This window comes from Eptatretus burgeri, chromosome 14 (genome assembly GCF_056783735.1).
Source record: "Eptatretus burgeri isolate ZD-2024b chromosome 14, Ebu_testis_v1, whole genome shotgun sequence".
NCBI classification, from domain to species: Eukaryota; Metazoa; Chordata; class Myxini; order Myxiniformes; family Myxinidae; genus Eptatretus; species Eptatretus burgeri.
This window is the reverse complement of record NC_140974.1, coordinates 45,911,039-45,938,084: the sequence shown is the minus strand read 5'-3', so window position 1 is coordinate 45,938,084 and position 27,046 is coordinate 45,911,039. Positions and strand designations below refer to the sequence as shown.

Sequence of the window (27,046 nt, the reverse complement as noted above, 5' to 3'; positions counted from 1 at the left end):
AGTACACATCCCTGACGAACTCCAGTAACAACTGGAAATAAGTCAGAGGCGGTACCACCACACTTCACAGCACTCTCAGTACCAGAGTAGAGTTCAGACATCAGATCGATCAGTTTCGGTGGCACCCCACGAAGACCAAGAATCCTCCAGAGGACATCCCGATTCACTGAATCGAACGCTTTACAGAGATCAACATAGGCTGCAAGCAGCCCCTGCCGAAACTCTCGTCTGCGTTCAGTGAGGACACGAAGAGCAAGGATACGGTCAATCGTTGACCTCTTTGGTGTAAAGCCTGACTGCTCTGGACGCTGGTGCTCAAGCAGATGGTGGCGAACCCTATCAAGAATTATCCGAGCAAAGACCTTGCCCGGCACTGAGAGCAGCGTCACCCCTCGGTAGTTGTTGCAGTCTTGGCGATCACCCTTCCCTTTCCAGAGAGGGACAACAAGGCCCCTCTTCCAGTCAGTTGGGATGATGCCTGTGTTTCATCACAAGAGAACATTAATTACCCAAGCTATCAATTTGAGTCATAAATTAGTTTCAAAGAATTTTAATACAACACCACCAAATATGACACCTTGTTCATACAAACAGCTCTCGATTTTTGTTCAAATTATGTTGTGATCTGTGCCCTTAATTTATCGGTGTAAACAAAGCCTAGATGCATTATCAGAGTTGGTGCTGTACTTCATTTTGGCATAACACTCGTATTAATTAAAAAAATGACGGTTCGCTCTTCCACGAGTCTAGATTGTGTAAAAAAATAATAATAAAAATGGTACCACCAGACATAAAGGTTGGCTTGCTGTATTTGTCATCAAATTTATCCCTCACGAATGACAGACAAAACAAATGTTTCGCTGCATCCAAAATGCTGACTTATTTAAGAATGGATCTCATTGCAGAATGAATCAGAATCTATTTAAGAATGACTTAATATCAAATTGGATATGTGACCAGCCAACACAAAATGGGCAATATGCCCAGCAGAACAATAAATTTTTATCATTACACATGTCCATAAAAGAAAAATTTGCTTGCAATGCACCTCTGTCGATTGCAGCTCAGCTGTAACTGGCAGAAGCAAGTTTACATTACCGCCATAAAGTGATGAAGGTTTATATTACTGGTGGGCACGAGGTTTCAAAATATGGGGGTGATTCTCATGGCAAGGACATACACACAACTTTGGAAATGGCCCTCATATTGGTACCAGCACAGAGCACATATCAAAAGGCAATTTGAAAGAATTATACGGAACGGACAAAAGCATCCGTCCCCAGTGATGGGAAAAGTTTAAGTTAATCCATCAATTTAAATTATTTCATGGAATTTAAAAAGGTTAATTATGTTGCACTCTCCTGGTGTTGGCGCAGTGGTAAGGGCAGTGGCTTGGGACCCAAGAGGTCCTGAGTTCAAGCCCCGTTGGGACACTGAATTAATATATGTATGTATATATATATATATATATATATGTATTTATATAATGTGTATATATATAAATATATATATATATATATATATATATATGTATATGTATATATATATGTATATATATATATATATATATATGTGTATATATATATATATATAAATATATATAAACCAAGTCGAAAACACCAGGGGGTTGACTCAGCCTGCCATCCTTCCGAGGTCGGCGAAATGAGCACCAGTTGTACTGGGCCCGGTGTATGCCCCGGTTAGAATAGGTGTACCATATCCCTGTGTGTCGTAAGAGGCGACCAGGGTTGCGTCAGGAAGGGCATCCGGCGTAAAAACCTATGCCAAATCATTATGCGGACAACAAAACGAATTTCCATACCGGATCGGTCGAGGCCCGGGTTACCAACGACCGCCACCGGTACCGGTGGTCAGCAGGGTACCAGTGGAAATTGTGCTACTGCTGGGCGAAGGAGGAGAAGGAGACGGGGAAGGCGAGTCCGGAGGCAGTGGGAGAGGGGGAAGGGTAGAAGTGTGGAGGTGAGAGTTGGAACTCTGAATGTTGGGACGATGACTGGCAAAGGGCGAGAGTTGGCTGATATGATGGAGAGAAGAAAGGTGGACATACTGTGTGTACAAGAGACCAAGTGGATGGGGAGTAAGGCGAGGAGCATTGGAGGTGGTTTCAAACTGTTCTACCATGGTGTGGATGGGAGGAGAAATGGTGTCGGGATAATCCTGAAGGAAGATCATGTCAAGAGGGTATTGGAGGTGAGGAGGGTGTCTGACCGAGTGATGAGTGTGAAGTTGGAAATTGAAGGGGTGATGATGAATGTCATCAGTGCATATGCCCCACATATGGGGTGTGAGATGGAATATAAAGAAGATTTCTGGAGTGAGTTAGATGAAGTGGTGGAGGGTGTATCCAAGGATGAAAGAGTGGTGATTGGAGCAGATTTCAATGGACATGTTGGGGAAGGGAATAAAGAGGATGAGGAGGTGATGGGGAGGTACGGTCTCAACAAGAGAAATGTGGAAGGGCAAATGGTGGTAGAGTTTGCAAAAAGAATGGAAATGGCAGTGGTAAACACGTATTTCAAGAAGAAGGAGGAACACAGGGTGACATACAAGAGTGGAGGTAAGTGCACACAGGTGGATTACATCTTAAGTAGGAGATGCAACCTGAAAGAGATTAGTGACTGTAAGGTTGTGGCAGCAGAGAGTGTAGCTCGACAGCATCGATTGGTGGTCTGTAGGATGACTTTAGAGGTGAGGTTGAGGAAGAGAGTGAGGGCTGAACCAAGGACCAGATGGTGGAAGCTGAAGGAGGAAGACTGTTGCGTGAAATTTAGGGAGGAGGTGAGACAGGCGCTGGATGGTGGTAAAGATGGGTGGGATGATTGGGCAACGACAGCAGAAGTTGTGAGGGAGATAGCTCGGAAGGTACTTGGTGTGACATCTGGACAGAGGAAGGAAGATAAGGAGACTTGGTGGTGGAATGAGGAAGTACAGGAAAGTATAAGGAAGAAGGGGTTGGCTAAAAAGAAGTGGGATAGTCAGAGAGATGAAGAAAGTCGGCAGGAGTATAAGGAGTGGCGTCGAAAAGCAAAAGAGAGGTGGCAAAGGCCAAGGAAAAGGCATATGACGAGCTGTATGAGAAGCTGGATACAAAAGAAGGGGAAAAGGATTTATACCGATTGGCAAGACAGAGGGACCGAGCTGGGAAGGATGTGCTGCAGGTTCGGGTGATAAAGGACGCAAATGGGAATGTGCTGACGAGCGAGGAGAGTGTGTTGAGAAGGTGGATGGAGTACTTTGAGGAGCTGATGAATGAAGAAAATGAGAGAGAGAGAAGGTTGGAAGAGGTGGAGATAGTGAATCTGGAAGTGGGGTGGATCAGTAAGGATGAAGTGAGGACTGCTATGAAGAAGATGAAAAGTGGAAAGGCGGTTGGCCCAGATGGTATACCAGTGGAGGCATGGAAGTGCTTAGGAGAGATGGCAGTGGGGTTGTTAACCAGATTGTTTAATAAAGTCTTGGAAAGTGAGAGGATGCCGGAGGAGTGGAGATTAAGTGTACTGATTCCGATTTTCAAGAATAAGGGTGATGTGCAGAGCTGTGGAAATTACAGAGGGATAAAGTTGTTAAGCCACACCATGAAGTTGTGGGAAAGAGTAGTGGAAGCTCGGTTGAGAGGAGAGGTGACGATCTGTGAGCAGCAATATGGGTTTATGCCAGGAAAGAGCACCACTGATGCGATGTTTGCTTTGAGAATGGTGATGGAGAAGTATATGGAAGGCCAGAAAGAGTTACATTGTGTGTTTGTGGATTTAGAGAAAGCTTATGATAGGGTGCCAAGAGAGGAGTTGTGGTATTGTATGAGGAAGTCGGGAGTGGTGGAGAAGTATGTGAGGATCGTGCAGGATATGTATGAGGACAGTGTGACAGCGGTGAGGTGTGCGGTAGGAATGACGGACCGGTTTAAGGTTAAAGTGGGATTGCACCAAGGATCGACTCTGAGCCCTTTCCTGTTTGCAATGGTGATGGACAGGTTGACGGACGAGATCAGACTGGAGTTCTATGGACCATGATGTTCGCGGATGACATCATGATCTGTAGGGAGAGTAGGGAGCAGGCTGAATCGAGCCTTGAGAGGTGGAGGTACGCACTGGAGAGAAGGGGAATGTTAGTCAGTAGGAGTAAGACGGAGTACATGTGCGTAAATGAGAGGGAGGGTGGTGGTATGGTGCAGTTGCAAGGAGTTGAGGTGGGGAAGGTGGATTGGTTTAAATACTTGGGATCAACTGTCCAAAGTAATGGAGAGTGTGGGAGAGAAGTGAAAAGAGAGTGCAGGCAGGATGGAGTTGGTGGAGAAGAGTTGCAGGAGTGATTTGTAACAGAAGGGTAGCTGCAAGAGTGAAGGGGAAAGTATACAAGACGGTAGTGAGACCAGCTATGTTGTATGGTTTGGAGGCGGTGGCACTAACAAAAAGACAGGAAGCGGAGCTGGAGGTGGCAGAGTTAAAGATGCTGCGATTCTCGTTGGGAGTGACGAGGATGGACAGGATAAGAAATGAGTGTATTAGAGGGACAGCGCAGGTAGGACGGTTTGGAGACAAAGTGAGAGAGGCGAGATTGAGATGGTTTGGACATGTGCACAGGAGGGAAACGGAGTATATCGGGAGAAGGATGTTGAAGATGGAGCCGCCAGGCAGGAGGAGAAGAGGAAGGCCAAAGAAGAGGTTCATGGATGCGGTGAGGGCGGACATGCGGGTGGTTGGAGTGTCAATGGAAGATGTGGAGGATAGAGCAAAATGGAGACAGTTGGTCCGCTGTGGCGACCCCTAGCGGGAGCAAGCCGAAAGAGGAAGAAGAAGAATTATGTTGCACTCTCAGTTCTACTCAGAGCCAAAACTCTGAGCTACTTATAACCACCCACCATGAAATGGTGGTGCAACATCAAGTGGCAGCGGTTTGATTTGTCCAAAAAGAGTGTAGCATATCCTGCTTGCAAAATAAAATTTGGCATCAACATTATTCATGCCTTTCATTTCAAAAGTGAATGTTGAGCTTTGCATGCATGTGCATCATTTAAAATGCAGTGTGGGAAGCCACCGCCATAAACACCATGTTTCATAATACAGTGTGTGTGTGTTGTGTTGTGTTGTGTTGTGTTGTGTTGTGTTGTGTTGTGTTGTGTTGTGTTGTGTTGTGTTGTGTTGTGTTGTGTTGTGTTGTGTTGTGTTGTGTTGTGTTGTGTTGTGTTGTGTTGTGTTGTGTTGTGTTGTGTTGTGCGTGTGTGTATATATATATATATATATATATATATATATATATATATATATATATATATATATATATATATATATATACACACACACTATAGAAAGTCTACACCTCCTTTCAAAATTTTCACCTTTTATTGCCTTATCGAACCAAGATGTTCTCGTTTTGTATTTTCAATAAATTTTCTGAAATTTGTAGGAATTTGTTTTTCCACTTAAGTTAAGTTGTGGGTTACGATGTGCAAATAAAAGTAGAAAAAAAGTCTGATATCATGCAATTTAATTCCAGGATACAAGGCAACAAAAGGTGAAAAATTTGAAACATACATATATAGTATTGTCAATTTCAAAAGATTACCTATCACTTCAGCCATAAACACCACTCGCAGAAACAAAATAGCATTTTGATACAAATAAATCAAATCTATATCCAAGTCAAACAGCAATAAACTTGTCTTTTGTGGTGGTTTAACCAAATGCCAACAGGATCTCACCACTCGCCAATAAGTCTGCGCCGGCAAGCTGATGTTGTGATCTACATAGCAGGAGACTTCTTGGCAGGTTGGAGTCACTGGTGCGGCCACGTTGTGGCTGAAATAAGACGCACAAGTGTACAATCCGTTTGCATGAAAGATGTACTATGGCATCATACACAGAGTTCCAGGATGGGACTCTGCACAGATAGTTTCATCTTTGCATTCACATTTCCTCAGCCATGAGAATTTCACATTCAGAATAAAGCTTAATTGGCTTTAACTCATAACTCTCATACCTCTTATAATGCTCAGGATGTGTTCCAAAGGAGTGAGTGCTATGTGAAAATAGCACATAAGAGTTCGTTATAACATTGCGCCTTTGAAGAAAACTTCTCCCAGAGCGTATATATGACGTATGAACGTGATAAGACAGCTTCATTGGGCATCAGATATCACGAGAGCATATATATCTGAAGTATGAATGCGAGAGGATGACTACATTGGGCATCAGATACAATTATGTACAGATGTTATAGTTGAGTCTTATAAGCAATGAAAAAAAATGTGTTAATCACACAACATAACATTTTAAAAAATAAAAAAATAATATAAATATATTTTCCGTAATGGGAGCTTGCTTGATGTTTTGTCGGGTTGCAGCTGGGAACAATAATTACCTCGGGCTCAGGTTACATTCTCTAACATGTCTCATTGACCTCATGCTGTGCCCTGCATTCCTTATGAATTTTATTGGAGTAAACTACATTCACCCACCATCATCATCCTGAACACCTGCATCTTCACATCCAAGTTGATGCTTTTTCCTTGTTAACTTGGATAAGTTCATAGTACTATCACTCACATGCCATTTCCAGACATGATGGGTCTAAAATTGTCACTAAACACGTAAGGAACTAGATGGTATTCAAAGAATACTTACCCTGTGCAGTCAACGGTTTTGGAGATATCGAGGTGCAACGTTTTTCGGTTTTTCCAAGATGGCGCCTGTACCACATAATCTGACATCATGACTATCATTAAAATATTCTCAAGGAGGCGGCACTCCTATGGTGAAAATTTAGTGTCCATCAGACCAACAGTTGCTGAGAAGAAAAATTCATAATGATCAGAGAAGTGTTGTCGTTTAATTATGACATCATAACGAAGGCACCAATGACATCATCATTAACATATCTTATTCCCCATGGGAAGTAGCTGACAATGTGCCATGCATTAATTTTACCATGGGGTGGTTTCAGAGATTATAGAGGTGCGAAGTTTTTCCAAGATGGTGTCTGTACCACGTGACCCATGATGTCATAATTATCATCATCATATTCTACAGAAGATGGCACTCCTATGGTGAACATTTCATGTCAATCGGATCAAGAATTGCATAGAAATAAAATTCATGCTAATCGAATCAAGCGTTGTACTTGTCGAATTACGACGTCATAATTAAAGTACTGATGACATCATCATTAACATATCTTATTCCCCAAGGGGAGTACTTGACAATAAGCCACGTTTCAATTTTTTCCATGGAGCAATTTCAGAGATATGGAGGCACAACTTTTTTCGATTTTTCCAAGATGGCGCCTGTATCACGTGACCTATGACGTCATAATTATCATTGAAAAAAATTATACAGGAGGAGCCTGCAGAATTTAAAATTTTCAGAAATTTTTGTGTCCATTGGACTAACAGTTGCAGAGGTTGTTTTTTTTTGTTTTTTGTTTTCATTCTGGTCAGATCAAGCGTTGTCCAGGACTTGTTGAATGACGTCATAATGAAGGCACCGATGAGATCATCATTAAAATATCTTACTCCCCATTGGGAGTACTTGACAATGAACCATGTTTCACTTTTTTTCCATTGAGCGATTTGGGAGATTTAGTGTAACGTTTTTCCAAGATGGCGTTTGTACCACATCACCTATGATGTCATAATTATGAATGATAATAAAAATTGTACAGGCAGAAGCACTCCTATGGTAAATTTTGTGTCAATCGGGCCAACGGTTGCTGAGAAAATGAATTTTTAAAATGCACACACACGCATGTATGCACCCAAATGCCCGACCCTGCTTTTCGCTTCGCGAGCGCAGGGTAATAATGGGCGTACCAGGAGCATACTGTTTGTATGAGCATACCGAGACAACACTAGAGCATTGGCGGGAAAGATATGTAAGGAGATGATCACTGATTGGCCTGAGAGTAAGGATGTAGCAACGAGGTTACGTTTCCTTGGCACATACTGTACAGTACTTCTTGGGCGTTAGGATCAATTTTCTTTTCTTTTTTCATTTTACTTTTTAAAGAAATATTTTTTTCTTTAATAGCAATGTGAAACGACGTTCTATGAGGTAACACTATAAGAGAAAAGGTAGTATTCTCCTTTACCAAGTGGATTAATGAGGATTAAGGCGAAAAACCATGCAAACCCACTCATACGCTGTCTATGTAAATTAGTATTTCTTATCACCCCCCCCCCCGCCCCCCTCGACGAATTGCCCCTCACCCAACCCCATTGTTGTGGCTGTTAAATCCAGTTTTCAAAAGGAGATGGTCAAATATCCTAATTGTTTTGACCTGCGACTCATTAATATGAATGTGCCTGGCCCTGTTATATCTTGGAAGTGCCTGACTAAGTTCTGTGTACCCAAGTGGAGTTAGCCCAATTAAGACTTGGACGTTAGCGGGGTTACACACAATGAAGTACCTGTACATTGATAAAGTACTCGGTGTGTCTTCACGATCCTGATATTTTTTGCTCGTCCCCCACACAGCGTGTGATGCAGTTTTGCAATTGTGTCTGTCTGTGTGTGTGTGTGTGTGTGTGTGTGTGTGTGTGTGTGTGTGTGTGTGTGTGTGTGTGTGTGTGTGTCTGTTCCTGTGCGTGTGCGTGCGTCTGTGCCTCTGCGTGTGCACGCGTGCGCATGTCTGTGCCTCTGCGTGCGCGTGTGTCTGTGCCTCTGCATGTGCGTGCGCATGTCTGTGCCTCTGCGTGCGCGTGTGTCTGTGCCTCTGCATGTGCGCGCGCGTGTCTGTGCCTCTGCGTGTGCGCGCGCGTGTCTGTGCCTCTGCGTGTGCGCGCGCGTGTGTCTGTGCCTCTGCGTGTGTGCGCGCGCGTGTGTGTCTGTGCCTCTGCGTGTGCGTGCGCGTGTGTGTGTGTGTGTGTCTGTGCCTCTGCGCGTGCGCGTGTGTCTGTTCCTCTGCGTGCGTCTGTGCCTCTGCGTGTGCGCGCGCGAGCGTGTCTGTGCCTCTGCGTGCGCGTGTGTCTGTGCCTCTGTGTGTGGGCGCGCGTGTCTGTGCCTCTGCGTGTGCGCGCGCGCGTCTGTTCTTCTGCGTGTGTGCGCGCACGTGTCTGTGCCTCTGCGTGTGCGTGTGTGTGTCTGTCTGTGCCTCTGCGCGTGCGCGTGTGTGTCTGTGCCTCTGCACGTGCGCGTGTGTGTCTGTGCCTCTGCACGTGCGCGTGTGTGTCTGTGCCTCTGCGCGTGCGCGTGTGTGTCTGTGCCTCTGCGCGTGCGCGTGTGTGTCTGTGCCTCTGCGCGTGCGCGTGTGTGTCTGTGCCTCTGCGCGTGCGCGTGTGTGTCTGTGCCTCTGCGCGTGCGCGTGTGTGTCTGTGCCTCTGCGTGTGCGCGCGCGTGTGTCTGTGCCTCTGCGTGGTCGCGGCAGTCTGGAGAGTTGGGAGACGGGGCAGTCAAGTCGAGGGCAGTCTCGGCGGGGCAGTCAAGTCGGGTGCAGTGTCGGCGGGGCAGTCATGTCGGGAGACGGAGCTCGAAGCAGATGGGAAAGGCAGACGGGGGCCGAACGCCGGAGAGAGCTCACCGGCCACGCCAGGGGCACGAAGCCAGGCGCAGCTACGCTGACATTGCGGCTTGCCCGCCATCGCTCCACGAGGGCGCGGGTAAGACCCTTCGGTCTCGTGGACCTGGCCACTCATCCAGGTTCCACGCACATTTGGTCCACGACCCTGTCTGCCACCCTTGCCTTTGAGGGTGGCTTTTTCCTTTGCTTTTGTGTAAATGCATGTGGTGGCGCCGTCTTATAAGTAGAATTGTTTAAGTAATTGTGTGAATAAAGACTTTATTTGGTTGCAATTCTTGCTTTCATTGCTTTGACTGTTGTACGTGCATGAATTACTGTATGTCTGTAAAATACGTGCTTGTCTGAGTGTGCAATAAATGTGCTTGTCTAACTGTTCCCCGTTTCGTTGCGTCCTTTCCCTTGTTTGAAAGTTCCATCTTGCATCAGGGAAGGAATTGGTAGAGGGGTGTAAGCACCCGGTAAATAATCACGTCCGTCGGGGCGGGCTATAACACCGCTCGGTTATCACTGAAGCACGGAACGGATCGCTTAAGCGGTTCCTGTCCTCGGCCGGCCAGCGGCGAGGTACGATCGCCCGGTTAACTACCCGCTCACGTACTTAGGTAGGTCGAGTTTGGCGAACAACCCTATCCTGCACGGGTGGCCAATTGGCACGATTGTGGTGGGGTTGAAAGACCCACCCATGATTAACTCCTGGCGAAAGTTCCAAGGAGGGTCACGACTGAATTGTCCGGTCCGGTGGGCGACGCGGTCGCAATTTGAGTTACGTGGCCGATCGCACGCCGGGCGGACCGAAATTCGTAACAATATATATATATATTGTTGCGGATTTCGCGCCCGCCGGCGTGCTGACGGCCACGTAACTCGAATCGCGGCACGTCGCCCACCGGACGGACAATCCAGTCGTGACCCTCTCGGACTAACGCCGGGAACCAGTCACGGGTGGACCTTTCGGTCTCACCGCGATCGAGCCAATCAGCCCCCGCGTGGGATAGGGTTGCTCGCCAAATTCGACCTACCTAAGTACCCACGCGGAGGGTAGACCGGGCGATCGCACCTCGCCGCAGGTCGACTTCGGACACGGGCCACTTAAGCGACCCGTTCCGTACTATCAGAATAACCGAGCGGTGTTATCGTCGACCTCGACGGTTCGATTAATTATCGGGCGTATTCAGCCCACTACCAACCCTTTACGTGAAGCAAGATGCGGATTCAATGGAGGAAAAGACGAAGCGAAGCGGGAGAACAGTTCAACAATAAAGCACATTTATTCGCGGCACACGGGAAGCACACAAATACAATTCCACCAAATGCACACAAAAAAAGAAAACACAATTCCATTTACACAAAAAGCAAATATAAAAGTGAAAACACAGTGCAGAGCTAATACCGACTACCGAGCACACGGCAACACTTATACAATTCTACTTCACAGACGGCGCCGACAACACATACCCAAAACCAAGGAAAGAATACCCTCAAGAATGAGGCGGGCCTGAGGCCGAGACCGGGTCGCGCCTACCCGTCTGGTGATGAGACGCGGAGTGGCGATGGCGCCTCACTCCGCGGGCCTCGCGGACAGTGCCTGGCAGGGGGTGGGAAAGGGGCCCCCTTGGTCGCACTATCTCAGCGCGGGGGGAAACAGGAGGGGGTTGCTGATGCTCGGGGTATAGAGGATCTTTATTATCCCTGGTGTGCGTCTCCACCTCGGCCAGGTCGCGCTGCCGGCCTTCCTCGGGCGTGCAGCTCCCGGCACCGTCGCGAGCACCCCCTCGTCTGCCTTCGCCGCTGCCGCCTCTCCGCCTCTGGACTCTCCACCCTGGACTCTTCTTTGGGCTCTCCTCGTTCGACTCTCTTCAGCTTCTCCAGCTACTGCAGGCTTCGGGCTCCAGACTTCCACACTCCTCTGACTGACGAACACGGTCCTTTTATCCCCCCGTAGCTTCGCCTTTGACCCCTCCCTTTGACCTTTCACCTCACTCCCCATTGGCCTGAGAAAAAGTGGGCGTGAAGGCTTTTGATCCACAAATTTGCATATATCGATCGTTCTGGAGGCGGGGCCAAATCGCCCCTCGCTCACCGATTGGACGGCAAAAAGTGGGCGTGTGTCGTTTTTGATCCGTTTTTGAAGCACAAAATCCGTGATTTTGTACACGCTGTTCAACGTGCGCCCTGCACGAGTCCAACACCGGTACCCACAGCGGGGCAAGAACGGTGGCGATGCTACGGTTGCGAGGTGTGACGTGAAGGTCGCGGCGGTTGTGGTGAAGCGGTGTTGTGGTTGGTGGTTGATGTTGTGGTTGTGGTGGTAATCATGGCGGTTGGTCCAAAATAAAGATAGTAAAAGAAAAACGGCTATCCTGAAGAGTCGCAGCACGTATAAATGACATGTATTCCCACTAGACAACGGGTTTGGGCCTAACTACACATATACTTGCCGAGATACCTCACCTAAGGGACCTGAATGGTGGTTTGCGAATCTGGTAACCACAACAATATATATATATATTGTTACGGTCTTCGCGCCCGCCGGCGTGCGACGGCCACGTAACTCGAATCGCGGCACATCGCCCACCGGACGGACAATCCAGTCGTGACCCTCTCGGACTAACGCCGGGAACCAGTCACGGGTGGACCTTTCGGTCTCACCGCGATCGAGCCAATCAGCCCCCGCGTGGGATAGGGTTGCTCGCCAAATTCGAACTACCTAAGTACCCACGCGGAGGGTAGACCGGGCGATCGCACCTCGCCGCAGGTCGACTTCGGACACGGGCCACTTAAGCGACCCGTTCCGTACTATCAGAATAACCGAGCGGTGTTATCGTCGACCTCGACGGTTCGATTAATTATCGGGCGTATTCAGCCCACTACCAACCCTTTACGTGAAGCAAGATGGGGACTCAATGGAGGAAAAGACGAAGCGAAGCGGGAGAACAGTTCAACAATAAAGCACATTTATTCGCGGCACACGGGAAGCACACAAATACAATTCCACCAAATGCACACAAAAAAAGAAAACACAATTCCATTTACACAAAAAGCAAACATAAAAGTGAAAACACAGTGCAGAGCTAATACCGACTACCGAGCACACGGCAACACTTATACAATTCTACTTCACAGACGGCGCCGACAACACATACCCAAAACCAAGGAAAAGAAATCCCCAAGAATGGGGCAGGCCTGAGGCCGAGACCGGGTCGGGCCTACCCGTCTGGTGATGAGACGCGGAGCGGCGATGGCCCCGCAACCCGCGGGCCTCGTGGACAGTGCCTGGCAGGGGGTGGGAACGGGGCCCCCTTGGTCGCACTATCTCAGCGCGGGGGGAAACAGGAGGGGGTTGCTGATGCTCGGGGTATAGAGGATCTTTATTATGTGCGACGAGCGTCTCCACCTCGGCCAGGTCGCGCTGTCGGCCTCCCTCGGGTGCAGCTTCCTGCACGACGCGAGCACCCCCTCGTCTGGTGTCGCCGCCTTTCCACAGCTCCGTCCCCTCCGTTCCGACTCCAACGCACACGACGAGCAGCTCCACCGCCCGCGAAGTCTTGACCCTCTGCTTCCGACTCTCCTCTTCTTGACTCTCCGACCTCGTTCTGCTGACTCTCTCGTTCCCGTTCTGCTGACTCTCCTTTGCGACTCTCTCTTCTGACTGACGAACACCGTCCTTTTATCCCCCCCGTAACTTCGCCTTTGACCCCCTCCCTTTGACCTTTCACCTCGCTCCCCATTGGCCCGAGAAAAAGTGGGCGTGAAGGCTTTTTGATCCACAAGTTTGCATATATCGATCGTTCTGGAGGCGGGGCCAAATCGCCCCTCGCTCACCGATTGGACGGCAAAAAGTGGGCGTGTGTCGTTTTTGATCCGTTTTTGAAGCAGAAAATCCGTGATTTTGTACACGCTGTTCGACGCGCGTTCTGCATGAGTCCAACACCGGTACTCACAGCGGGGCAAGAACGGTGGCGATGCTACGGTTGTGAGGTGTGCGTGAAGGTCGTGGCGGTTGTGGTGAAGCGGTGGTTGTGGTCGGTGGTTGATGTTGTGGTTGTGATCATGGCGGTTGGTCCAAAATAAAGATAGTAAAAGAAAAACGGCTATCCTGAAGAGTCGCAGCTCGCATAAATGACATGTATTCCCACTAGACAACGGGTTTGGGCCTAACTACACATGCACTTTCCGAGATACCTCACCTAAGGGACCTGAATGGTGGTTTGCGAATCTGGTAACCACAACACTACCCCCTTCCCTTTTTACAGACTCGTCCCGAGTCGTCAAATTTTCGTGTGCCATCATGTGTAGTTTTCCCCTAGTACATTTTACCTACGGATCCCTGAGTGCGACATTCATGGTATTCGTGTCCCCAAAATAAATAACCTGAGGGCTGCGTAACTATCTAAACAAACTCACTCACACGGACGACTTAAATAAAATTGCCGGCGCTAAGACATACATGCCGGGGGCGCACTCATATTTACAGTACATCTTACCCTTAACTTACAAATTTTACACTAAACCATGGCCCAGGATCATTGAACTCTGCAAAAGAAAAGTAGTTAGCAGGGAGCCAGGCTGCCCACATGCAGTCTCTGGCTCAAAACAATGCAGGTGACAGGGAACGTGGCTGGCTGCTCACACGCAGTCCAAGGCCTTCCCTTTTGAACTGAACTCAGTGAACCACAACGGTGCTTGGGCTGCACAAACGCAGTCTCCGTGCCAGCTCAAGTGGCACACGCAATGAGCACAACGAATGGATGCATGAACGGTTTGAACTGAATGCAGTGAACCACAACGGTGCATGGGCTGCACAAACGCGGTGCACGGGCCGCCACTGCAGGCCCGTGTTGTAGCTGCCAACAGGGCAGTTCTTGCAGCTTGCAAACTGTTGCTTTCTGATCCTGGCGCACATGGAAATGAACAGGGGGGGGGGCAGAGCAAAAATTGAACGGGGCTGGTGAACAGGGGCAGTGGGCATGGCATGGCAAAGGTGATCAGGCAAACACAGCCCGCAGAAGAAGGAAGCCGCTGCAGGCAAACACAGCCGGCAGATGAACTGGCCGGCACAGGCCTTGACGCAAAACACGGCCAGCAGATGAACTGGCCGGCACAGGCCTTGCAGAAAAACAGCCAGCCGGCAGACGATCCAGCCGGCACAGGCCTTGCAGCTAAAACAGCCAGCAGATGAACTGGCCGGCACAGGCCTTGCAGAAAAACAGCCAGCCGGCAGATGAAGTGGGCCGGCACAGGCCTTGAAGCAACACAGCCAGCAGATGAAGCTGGCCAGCCTTTGCCGTTCAGTGGAGGTTGGTGGAGGGAGTGCGGTGGTGCTGGCCACTTGGAAGGCGGGCTCGGACCTACCTACCTGTCTCCCTCCCAACCTATCGCCTTTGCCTGTCACTGTACATACCCACTCCCTTAATTTGTCAAACCCCAATTTAGCCCCAACTTATTTTTTTATTGTTTTTATTTTTACTTCCCCACTATAAATCGTCCCCTAACCCCCTTTATCGTCCTTGTTCGGCTAACCTATCCTGTCACCTAGCCTACTCCCAACCCCTACGTTCCCTTCCCGGAGGGGAACAAGGGAGAGCTAACGTCCTGTGCTGAGGCCCAACGAAGCCTCAGAATGGCCTCCCCAGAGTTCGGCGATCTTAACACCAAGTGGGTCCAGCGGCCCACAACGACAGCGAGGGGATGGATGGTGCGGAGGGGTACATCTCCTAATCTACCCTAACCATTTAACTGTTAAACTACCCCGGGGCTTTCAACAAGCGCCTCTCGCTTAAACTATTGGTTCTAACAACCCAGATTCCCGTCGCCTGTGTTGGTGTCCTTACAATTTCGGGCCTCACCCCCCAATTTTCTCTCCGTGCCCTCACACGGTCTCCTGGCTGGGACACGTGGCTCCCTCCGGCAGGCACGACCCTCTGCCGAATCTCCCGCTATGGCACCCCCGGGCAATACACTGCCTCCGAGCCTACCAGCTCCCTAACACCAGGGAGTGCCCCCTATGGCACCTCCCCTGAAACGCACACGTGGCAGGCCGGCCTCCCGGGCCCCTTTCCGAGGGTCACCCGTGCCCACAACACTGCCCACGCGGCTAATGGCGCCCCGGGCCCCCGCACCAAGCAGGCGCACCCGTGCCCACTACGCTATCCCGGCCCCCCATGGGCCCTTGGCCTACCACGGCCGACTAGCCTGGTGCCCGGGGTACCCACTCAGCGATACTCACCTTTCGCAGCCACGCTCCCAAGCCCGTCAACAGGGCTCCTGCACCCCTCCAAATGGGTCTCGAGCCTACTTTCCCACCAACAACAAAACGACCTCCATTTTTCAATTTGACTAACCCAGCTAACTCACTCTACACTGACCCCGGGGTCCCTTGGGCGGGAGTCACTCCTCCCCCCAATCACTCATCGCACCATGCATTCCCCATTCGCTCCATTCACACAGACCCGCTGGCCTCACTCACTCAACAAGTACTCACCTCACAACTCACCAACTCTTCAACACACACACCGCTGAACTCTGCCATCCTTCTAACTGCACCCCCTAACTAACTCGTGCTCCCACGTCGTCCCTTAAACTACAGCACGTTCCTTTTAACACTACGTAGCTAAACTACGTCCCCACTACACATCCACAAGTCTGTCACTGTCTCCTAACTCATTTTATTTCCCAACCTAAATCTGACTACAATCCCTCTAACTAATCCATTCCACGGACTCCATGAGGACTTACCCCTGCCCCATGAAGTCGGTCTAACTAAGCTAACCCTTCCCCCTAACTAGTTTCCATCCTGTGCCCAGGGTAAGGGGGTCTTCCACCCCTTGCCCAGGAATCCTTTGCACCCGAAAGTGAGGCTTGCTCCCTTTTTTTTTTCTTTTTTTTTTTTCATGCGCAGCACCTGCGCGGCAACTCAGAGCTCGCGCACTTTGCACCTGCCCGTGACGTCATGCAGCTGCACGTGTTCCTCGTCCCTCCTTGGACGGGACCATCCGGCAGAGATACCCCTCCTGCCGGATTCCAACCCCACGTGCAGCCATGACGTCACCGTGCGCATATATAAAAAAAAACACAAGCCACACGTCTCGAGGGGTTCCCCATGCGAACACATGTGCTTTGCCCGTTGGAGCTTAACACGCACGATCGCGTGGAGAACCCGTCCGGTCCAAATCCATTTACCTGCCTAAACTTTGTCCGTCCGCGGGATCGGCAAATCCACCGCGTGCGTTTCCGGACCGGGACTTCACTCTCGCAAGCGAGCACGTGGCGGTCTCGTGCGTTGCACAGCACGAACCGCGTGCTCACTGCTGGGTGAACCCGGCACGGTCCTCGAAACAACTACAGCCGCTACTCGGCTTTCTCTCCTCTGTCGCCGTCTCCGTCTCCATTCCACACACGCAACCTGCGTGTTACGACGCACACAGTCCACTCCATCACATTCACACCGGGAGACGCGGCTGCGTGCTCCCGCATGCCAACCGACATCTCCCTCACATACCGCTCTCTCACACACACGGTCTCCCTTGCACACAGCGACCTTGCACACGGCCGTTCACTCACGCGTGCCTCACTACTCACACGTGGTGCTCCATTCACTCGCGCGGGGGCACTCACCCGCGGTGTCTCACCCACACACGCGAGGGCACTCACCCGCGGTGCCTCACCCACACACGCGGGGGCACTCACCCGCGGTACCTCACTCATACACACGGCGACACTCACACACGCGGTCTCTTCCACACAACGTCCCTCACTCATACACGCGGGGGCACTTAACCGCGGTGCCTCATCCACACACGGCGTGCTGGGAAGCACGTACTCCGGCACTATCGCCACCACACCACTCACACGTAGTTCCTCATCCACACACGCGGGGGCACTCACCCGCGGTGCCTCACTCACACTCCGTGCCTCATCCACACACGGCGTGCTGGGAAGCACGCACTCTGGCACCATACCACTCACACACGGGGTCGCTTCCACACACGGTGCCGCACTCACACCTTGCACCACACACACAGGGACAACCACACTGGGGATTTGTGTCCCCACAAGGGTCTCCGGGGCCTCTATACCTCCCAAGCTCTCCATGCACCCGTCCACAGCACTCCTCCCCTCAACCTCGCGAAGCACGACCGAACTCACCTGGTCGTGATCCGCCTCAAGGGGGCAGACTCCCTCCCCTCGTTCCTGGAGGAGGCCATCCAGCTGCTCGCACTGGTCCCTGCACCCAGTCCGCCAGCTCACCCCCATTATCCTCCACTACCTCCGTGTGTGTGTGTGCGTCACTTACCCCATCTTCCTCGTGTAGTCTTTCCTCTATTTTTTCTATCTCCCGTGTCTCTGCCAACTCTTCACCCTTTACCTCCCTTGTCTCAACTATTATTATTTCCTTTGTCGTCACCTCGTGTCTCGTCTCACACGTTTTGGTCTCCCCATTTAATTTTTCCCTCTTGGTCACCGTCGATTCCTCTGTCACGACCCTCGTCCAACACGCCCTCCGAATTATTTTTTCAACCGCCACCACCGCGGGCCTGTCAGCCGTTGCACCCCCTTCCAGCTCGTTTGCTCCCACTCGTGGAGTCGCCATTCCCAGCTCCCCTGGTCACGGCCTTCATGCCCGCCTGCAGGCATCGGCCCATGTTCTGCGTCTCACCCCGGAACTTTTTCATCTCTTCCCTCATTTGCTGTGTATTCGCATCCATCGTCGTTTTCACTTCATTTGTATTTGTATCCATCTTTTTGTTCATTTGTTGTGTATTCGCATCTATCGTCGTTTTCACTTCATTCATTTGCTTGTTCATGTCTTTCATTTAGGTTTTCATAATCGCATCCATATTTTCGATCATTTTCGCTTTCACCTTTTCGTTCATTGCCGCCAGCATGGCGCATAGCTGGGCCACGTCGGGTGCGCTCAGGTGAGCCGTTTCGGCAGGGGTTGGGGAAGGGTCTTGGTGGAGGGGGGGGAGGTGTCATACACCGCGGCCGCTGCCGCACCCACCTCGGGCCCTGGGTTCAGTTGGGCGAGTCCGTGTTCCTGCACAATCAACATTTCCTACTCGGGGATTCCATCCTGGACCATGGATTCTACATTACGACACATATACATTTCTAATACCCCCGGCTCCCGCTCGCCTTGAGACGCCATCTTGCTTCTCGTGAAGGGTTAATTTGCTCGCTCGTAATTTGGAGGGAATCGGGGGTCGCTTCTCTCACCCCTGGACCGATTCCCGTGAATTTAGCCGGAGACAGGAGAGCCTGTTTTCCTGTTCTCCGATACCAGTGCCGCGAGGAGGGCGATGAATTTGTATCGCACGACCTGACACCAGTGTTGCGGATTTCGCGCCCGCCGGCGTGCTGACGGCCACGTAACTCGAATCGCGGCACGTCGCCCACCGGACGGACAATCCAGTCGTGACCCTCTCGGACTAACGCCGGGAACCAGTCACGGGTGGACCTTTCGGTCTCACCGCGATCGAGCCAATCAGCCCCCGCGTGGGATAGGGTTGCTCGCCAAATTCGAACTACCTAAGTACCCACGCGGAGGGTAGACCGGGCGATCGCACCTCGCCGCAGGTCGACTTCGGACACGGGCCACTTAAGCGACCCGTTCCGTACTATCAGAATAACCGAGCGGTGTTATCGTCGACCTCGACGGTTCGATTAATTATCGGGCGTATTCAGCCCACTACCAACCCTTTACGTGAAGCAAGATGAGGATTCAATGGAGGAAAAGACGAAGCGAAGCGGGAGAACAGTTCAACAATAAAGCACATTTATTCGCGGCACACGGGAAGCACACAAATACAATTCCACCAAATGCACACAAAAAAAAGAAAACACAATTCCATTTACACAAAAAGCAAACATAAAAGTGAAAACACAGTGCAGAGCTAATACCGACTACCGAGCACACGGCAACACTTATACAATTCTACTTCACAGACGGCGCCGACAACACATACCCAAAACCAAGGAAAAGAATACCCTCAAGAATGAGGCGGGCCTGAGGCCGAGACCGGGTCGCGCCTACCCGTCTGGTGATGAGACGCGGAGCGGCGATGGCGCCTCACTCCGCGGGCCTCGCGGACAGTGCCTGGCAGGGGGTGGGAAAGGGGCCCCCTTGGTCGCACTATCTCAGCGCGGGGGGAAACAGGAGGGGGTTGCTGATGCTCGGGGTATAGAGGATCTTTATTATCCCTGGTGTGCGTCTCCACCTCGGCCAGGTCGTGCTGTCGGCCTCCCTCGGGCGTGCAGCTCCCGGCACCGACGCGAGCACCCCCTCGTCTGACGTCACCGCCTTTCCACAGCTCCGTCCCCTCCGTTCCGCACACGACGAGCAGCTCCACCGCCCGCGAAGTCTTGACCCTCTGCTTCCGACTCTCCTACTCTCCGCCTCGTTCTGCTGACTCTCTCGTTCCCGTTCTGCTGACTCTCCTTTGCGACTCTCTCTTCTGACTGACGAACACGGTCCTTTTATCCCCCCGTAGCTTCGCCTTTGACCCCTCCCTTTGACCTTTCACCTCGCTCCCCATTGGCCCGAGAAAAAGTGGGCGTGAAGGCTTTTTGATCCACAAATTTGCATATATCGATCGTTCTGGAGGCGGGGCCAAATCGCACCTCGCTCACCGATTGTACGGCAAAAAGTGTGCGTGTGTCGTTTTTGTTCCGTTTTTTAAGCACAAAATCCGTGATTTTGTATACGCTGTTCAACGTGCGATCTGCACGAGTCCAACACCGGTAGCCACAGCGGGGCAAGAACGGTGGCGATGCTACGGTTGCGAGGTGTGACGTGAAGGTCGCGGCGGTTGTGGTGAAGCGGTGTTGTGGTTGGTGGTTGATGTTGTGGTTGTGGTGGTAATCATGGCGGTTGGTCCAAAATAAAGATAGTAAAAGAAAAACGGCTATCCTGAAGAGTCGCAGCACGTATAAATGACATGTATTCCCACTAGACAACGGGTTTGGGCCTAACTACACATATACTTGCCGAGATACCTCACCTAAGGGACCTGAATGGTGGTTTGCGAATCTGGTAACCACAACAATATATATATATATATATATATATATATATATATATATATATATATATATATATATATATACATATATACACACACACACACACACACACACACACACACCTATCTATAATTCCAGCAAGGTGTGTGTGTGTGTGTGTGTGTGTGTGTGTGTGTGTGTGTGTGTGTGTGTGTGTGTGTGTGTGTGTGTGTGACCGCTTTTCTCGACAACCACTGGTCCGATCTAATAGAAACTTGCCAGATATATTGCTGGGGACCTGAGGATGTGCCTTTTCAACGTTTGATATTAATCGGACAAGTGCTTCCCAAGTTATGGCTATTTATTTACCAAACCAATGACAAGACACGTTGTTGCGTGGGCGTGGCCGATGGGGAAGGGAAGCTCAGCCGCGTTCCCCATTACGGGTTACAACATACAGGCTTCCGGATAATGATGAGGCCAAAAAAAAAAAAAATGTTGCATTGGCGTAACGGGTCACTGAAAAATAGGGTAGGTCGGTCGGGATCTTTTTTTTTTTTTTTTTTTCCCTAATAAATCCCTCCCAAAATCTCCCCCGGCTCGAGTACCACCCTTTTTGTCGGCGGGTTCTGTCCGAAACACTTCCGGGTTTTTGCGATCGTGATCGCAATCAACAAGATACTTGAAAACGATAGCAAAACAACAAAAATAGCAATAAAATAGGGTCGGCAAAATTTTTCGATAGCAAAAAAACAAAAAAAAAAAACGTAGGGTCGGCGGAATTTTTAGGGTCGGGCGGGTTACGCCAATGCAACATTTTTTTTTTTTTTGGCCTGACCGTGTATTCTAATAATTTCTCGATTTCTTATGCGCATTTATAGATAAACACAATGCCCCAAGTTATGATCGTTTTCATATTAGACGGTGCATAAATTTTGGTAACATCAGAGTGCTGGTATGCTCCGAACCAGGAAGTAAAAAAAATTTCTCTCTCTTCTCTTCTCTTTTTGTTTTTCCTTGCCACCACATTGCGAAAAGGTAAAATACGTTGGCGCTAATTGAATAATTGGGTATTAAAACTAAATTGCGAATAATCGTAACTGCGAATAATATGCGAGCTTCCGGGCCATGCACGTACGGGCACGTGAGAGCGAAGAAACGGCCTGTGTGGTTGTTGTTTGTTGCTCGCGGTTTGAATATTATTATTTTTATTTTTTTTACGGGCACGTGCTGGTATATATAAAGAAAGACCAACCCACATCTCTCACCTACGAATGGAGGGAATAGCCAATCAGCTCTCACCGAATCAACTCAACCCAGGTGGCAAGGATTATATAGATAATTGACCCCTCCCACACTCCTCCAGCCGAAGAAACTGTATAAAGCAACCCAAGAAGACCGACACAAGATAAGCGCTACGCTGTTTCGAACCATTCCCAGAATTCCTCAACAACTATAAAGAAGTTCACACATAGTACACACATGAGATTCCATTGCTACACATCCCCTCAGCTTCCGGACCGGTTTCATCACTTATTTAATTGGCGAATAATCAGCGATAGCATAGACAGCAATGCATACAAACGAGGCTCCCATGCATGTACCACGTGCAAACATTAAAAGCAGTCAATATATAAATTAAGAAAGACCCACCCACATCTCTCACCTGTGAATGGAGGGAATAGCCAATCAGCTCTCACCGAATCAACTGCTGACTACGCTATCGCTGATGTTTCACCAATAAGTGATGAAACCGGTCTGGTAGCCGAGCCGGGATGAGTAGTATTGGGATTCTCATGCGTGTACTCTGTGTGAACATCTTTATAGTTGTTGAGGAACTCGAGGAAGGGTTCGAAACAGTGTTGCGCTTACCTTGTGTAGGTCTTCTTGGGTTGCTTTCTGCAGCTTCTTCGGCTCGAGGAGTGTGGGAGGGGGTCAATCATATATTACACACACACACACACACACACACACACACACACACACACACACACACACACACACACACACACACACACACACACACACACACACACACACACACACACACACACACACACACACACCTTCAGGCATTACAGGGAATACAGGACCATAAGCAACAAAGTAAGTGTGGACAAAGCATTGGGGTGATGACATAATGAATGGCCTTTCCCTGTGTCCAAGTAAAGTATCTTTTTCATTTCTTTATATTTTTTTAAGAGCTGGGAAGCAATGCATGTATAGTGTCACTAAGGCCGAGGTCACATTTGCCATGTCGGCCGTGGGGTCTCCAAAATCTACGGAAACTAGCAATTATACGGCGGCTGCAGTATTTCCACGGTCACACAATGTAGCAGTCACATATGTTTTTATTTTTCGGGGAGCCGCATGGCGTATTTACAAATTGTGGAGACCGAAAACGTGGGGGTGCCGTATGGTCTTTGATTTGATGTCGCACGGTGACCTTAGGGCGTTCCTGCGGCTGCCATAGAATTTTCAAGGCAGACGCAAGGTGCCCGCAGGGGGGCCCTAAACCGAACGTGCGGTCAGACGGACGGTAACGAATGGGTAAATTTTTTTTTTTTTTTTTACCAGTTCTTTTGTTTCGGCTTGTCGAATTGCTACGGCGAACGTAGAAATGAAAAAAAGTTATAACAACTCGTTATAATTCCACAGCGACCTTACGACCTGTAAAATATAGCCAAACGGCGTAGGGCCACCCTGAGGCCACCGCAGAAACTCTGCGGCCGCCGCACGTTTCTGTCAATTCAGAGGGCGTACGGCCGCCGTATCCTCGCCATAGAGCAAATGTGACTTTGGCCTTAACAATTATGTTCTTAGAAAAGCTATATTATGCATCCCCTGCCACCCCCCCCCCCCACTTTTCCTGTTAAAGGAAAGAATATCTGCAAATTACATCTGAAACAGACTCCAAATAAATAAATAAAGCAAATCATGAACTGAAAAATAAAAACAAAAAAGCACAGAACAACATAATACTGGTACCTGTTCAGCATTTTGCCTGACATGCCGTGGATGAGTTGAATAATGTCTCCATGTCGAACAGGATGTGGAGGAATATCTACATAAGTGGACTGTCTGATGAAAAACAAAATACAAAATTAACAATACTGAAACATGAATTCCATGTTGCCCAATGACCCAATTCGGAGAAGGAAGTAGCGGGAGTTTAGGACAGTTGGAGGTTTACCAAACTTTCATTACCTCCTTGGATCCTTCACAATCCACCAGTTATTGACATCCTTGAAAGGATAACAGGTCACCTGTTGCTGGTGAGAGCTGCCTCGTCCATCTTGGTACCTACAGGAACACATAAGCAATCAGCAGTTAAACAACAGGATAAAAATATAGTCTCATCTAATGAGCGGAGTCTGTGCTTTGGCAAACTGCTCAACTGATATCTGGAAAGTAAGAGCAAATTATGGAGTGCATCATACAAAGGGCGTGGGAATAATGTATGTCAAACCAATATGTAAAAATGAAAAACATAGTCCGTCAAGCCTAGAAGCCTTGGTGCCTTGTAATTACATACTGTTTGAATGTCACTTGCACCCTGACTATGTCTATTAATTACATATCATTAGAACGTCGCTTTTAAACCTTTCGACTGCTGAGACCCAAGATGCAGTTAGACATTTACATCCTTTAGACCCCTTGACACCCCGAAGATCCCAAGACCGCTTAGAACCTTAAGACCGTTTAAGACCTCCAAGACCCTTAAGAACCCACAATACCGCAAATACCCTCAAGAACCCCCAATACTCCCATGACCCGAAAACCCCATGAGACCTCCCTGCCCCCCAAGACAAAACATGGGCACTAAAGACCTCCGAAATTTCCAAGACCCTTAAGACCACCCCCCCCCCCAAGATCCCAAAGACCCTTAACATCCTTAATATCCTTAAGACCCCCAATACCCTAAAGATCTTTAAGCACCTAAGATCTTTAAGACCCCCAAAACCCCACCAGGAAAAAAAATGCTTCAGTTAGAAATATAGTACATGAGAGTAGTACCCTCATATATTACAGTAGTCTGCGGATAATTACTACAGGAAAGGAATGTTATTTTTGCCTGGGTCAGGACCCCAACACCCTTGATATCACCAAAGACCCCTGAGATCTCAAGTTATTTAAGACCCCAAAAACCCTCAAGATCCCAAATATCCCCAAGGTCCTTAATAACCCCAATACCACTAAGACCATAAAACACCATAAGACTTGGGCACAACACAGACACTTAAGACTCTCAAGACCCCTGAAACTCCTAAGATCCTTTAAGACCATTAAGACACCTAATATCCCCAAAGACCCCCCAAGACCCTGAAGACCCCCAAAGAAGACCAATACCTTTCAGACCCCGAAGATATTTAATCCTTTGAATCTTGAGCTCCTTGGAGAAAAATCTGGCCACTTGGGTACATGGAGGTTTGAATTGTGGCCATTAAAGCGGCCGCTCGGGTACAAAGGGTTAAGATCCCTAAGATCCCCACACTCTTTCAACACCGAAAAGATCCTTAAAACCCCTGAGATTCTTAAATCCCACCCCCCCTCCCAGCCCCCAAGACCCTTTAAAAGAAGATCCAAGTACAAAAAAATTTTCTTCTGAATACCTTGAAAATCATTAATCATGGCCTAATTTGAAGGGGAAAAAAAATTGAGAATTTTTGCCAATCACAAAGTGCTGAAAAAAGCCCAAGAGTGGCGATTTTCTATTTTTGCAAGTAACATCACACCTGGAACCCACCTTGACCCAAATGGCGGCTTACTGTATTTAGAGAAAGTGTATTTTGAGCTCGGATTCAGATATAGATTCCACCGTCATGAGCAACTTTGAAGGTTCTCAGTACAATATGTTGAAACTGATCAGTGGGATTTTGAAGAAACTATTGGAGACAAACTTAGTGATGGAAATGCTTCTGGGGGAATTATGGAGCCTTATCGTTGAGCCTTATGCGAGCGAGTCAGACGAACATTGCAACAATGGAGGTGTTGGTGAAGATGAAAATGCTGGTTGCATATTCACCACAAGTTGGTAGTTTTTGATTTTCCATTCAATTGATGGTTTATGAAGGATATTGTATTAATTAGTAAATCAATTGTATTACTTCAGCAGACACATGGCATGGCACAACACTGGCACGGACACAGCAGACAAAATGGGCGACGAATGCTTTGTCCCAGCATCGCAGGATGACCACTTGGTCGTGTATAATATGGGATCTTCCCATTTCATACTTTCTCAGGACGCCAATTGTGTCTGATCGTGCCGTGTCCCACCATAGTGTCCGTGCCATGTCGAAGTCCCACCTTAGTAGAGAGGGCAGTGGTGCTCGTGTGGTGGTGGAGGCGAGGTGAGGTGTTTGATTCACCGATTAAATCGCCAGTGTACATGTGCTGGAGCTGGGTAGAGATGGTCTTACAATTTCGAACGACGGCTGTTTTTCCAACTTAATCATGGGTATGGAATCCTATCTCCATCATGGCAGATAACCACAAGATCTACCCATCTCTGTTCCTTCATGACAGTGCTCTGTAATATGTTCCGAGCACAAAAGTAAATATTTTGTAGGCCCGATCTGCACTTGGGTATTTCGGACAAAACTCGTCCAACCAATTTCATGCAAACTTAGGGTCTTTCGGCCATTTGTGCAGCATGAAACGATCTCGGTTTGTATTACAACAACTACCAATGTGCATCAACTCAGCATATTTGTAGAAAATCTAAAATTATTTGGCGTTCGAGTTAAATCATACCACGATGCAGCCCGTAGACAGTACAAATATGGTGGTTAACTCCCGGGTTTGGTGTCAAGGCCAAGGTAAAGAAGAAGATCTTGACTTTTAATCGTAAAATTGCTCACTTTATAAATCGCAAATCGAAAAAGACATCATATAAATTTTGTAGGGTATCAAGAGATACATTAGCGTTGGTGATCTGAGCGTTTGGGTTCCCCCACAACCCCAACATCCTTAAGACCCCGAAGACCTCCAATATCCTTGGGAGGGAAAAGAAGGGAGAGGGATGGGGTGGGGTACACAGGGTAAACAAGATGGACACTCCAGGGACTTTCAGGAAGGAAAGTAGGGAATTTGAAGGAGTTGGGTTTGGGGTGGATTAACGGGGGTAGAAAATATTGTGGTTTTGGATGGGGGGAGATAAGAGGTGGTGCTGAACAGCTGTTTTGAAGACCTGGAGGGAAGAGTGGGATTGAAGAGAGTGTGGGAATTTTGTTCCAGAGGTGGGGAAAAAGAGGAATGAAGGATTGAAGGTGAGCAGTGATTCTTGATTTTGGTTGTTTCACCAGAAGGGGGTTGCTGGCGGACCTTGAGTGCCCTGAGTAAATATGGGGGGGGAGGCCAGAGAGGAGACGGTAGAGAAGACAGAAAGACCACTGACCTGCCTGAGGTAAGAGTAACAGACCAAAAGACTCAGCTTCATAGCAGGAGATACCAATTATCCCAAAAGCCTTGGTTCACACAGCGTGAAGCAGATAAAGGTGTGAGGTGGGGG

The 27,046-nt window shown here is 49.0% G+C and overlaps 1 protein-coding gene across 17 annotated transcripts in view; it reads right to left on the bottom strand.

Moving 5' to 3' along the window:
- Positions 1–27,046, bottom strand: part of POMT1 (protein O-mannosyltransferase 1) — a 127,824-nt gene that overhangs the window by 59,244 nt on the left and 41,534 nt on the right. For all 17 annotated transcript variants that reach the window (XR_015051190.1, XM_085854639.1, XM_085854653.1 and 14 more), the window contains 3 exons: positions 23,740–23,835; positions 23,521–23,613; positions 5,720–5,816 (listed from right to left, as the gene is read on the bottom strand). Coding sequence is in view for 16 of the 17 variants with exons in the window: in XM_085854639.1 (XP_085710765.1) it covers positions 5,720–5,816; positions 23,521–23,613; positions 23,740–23,835 (286 nt within the window). In the remaining variant the exon portion in view is untranslated. The remainder of the gene's footprint in view (positions 1–5,719; positions 5,817–23,520; positions 23,614–23,739; positions 23,836–27,046) is intronic.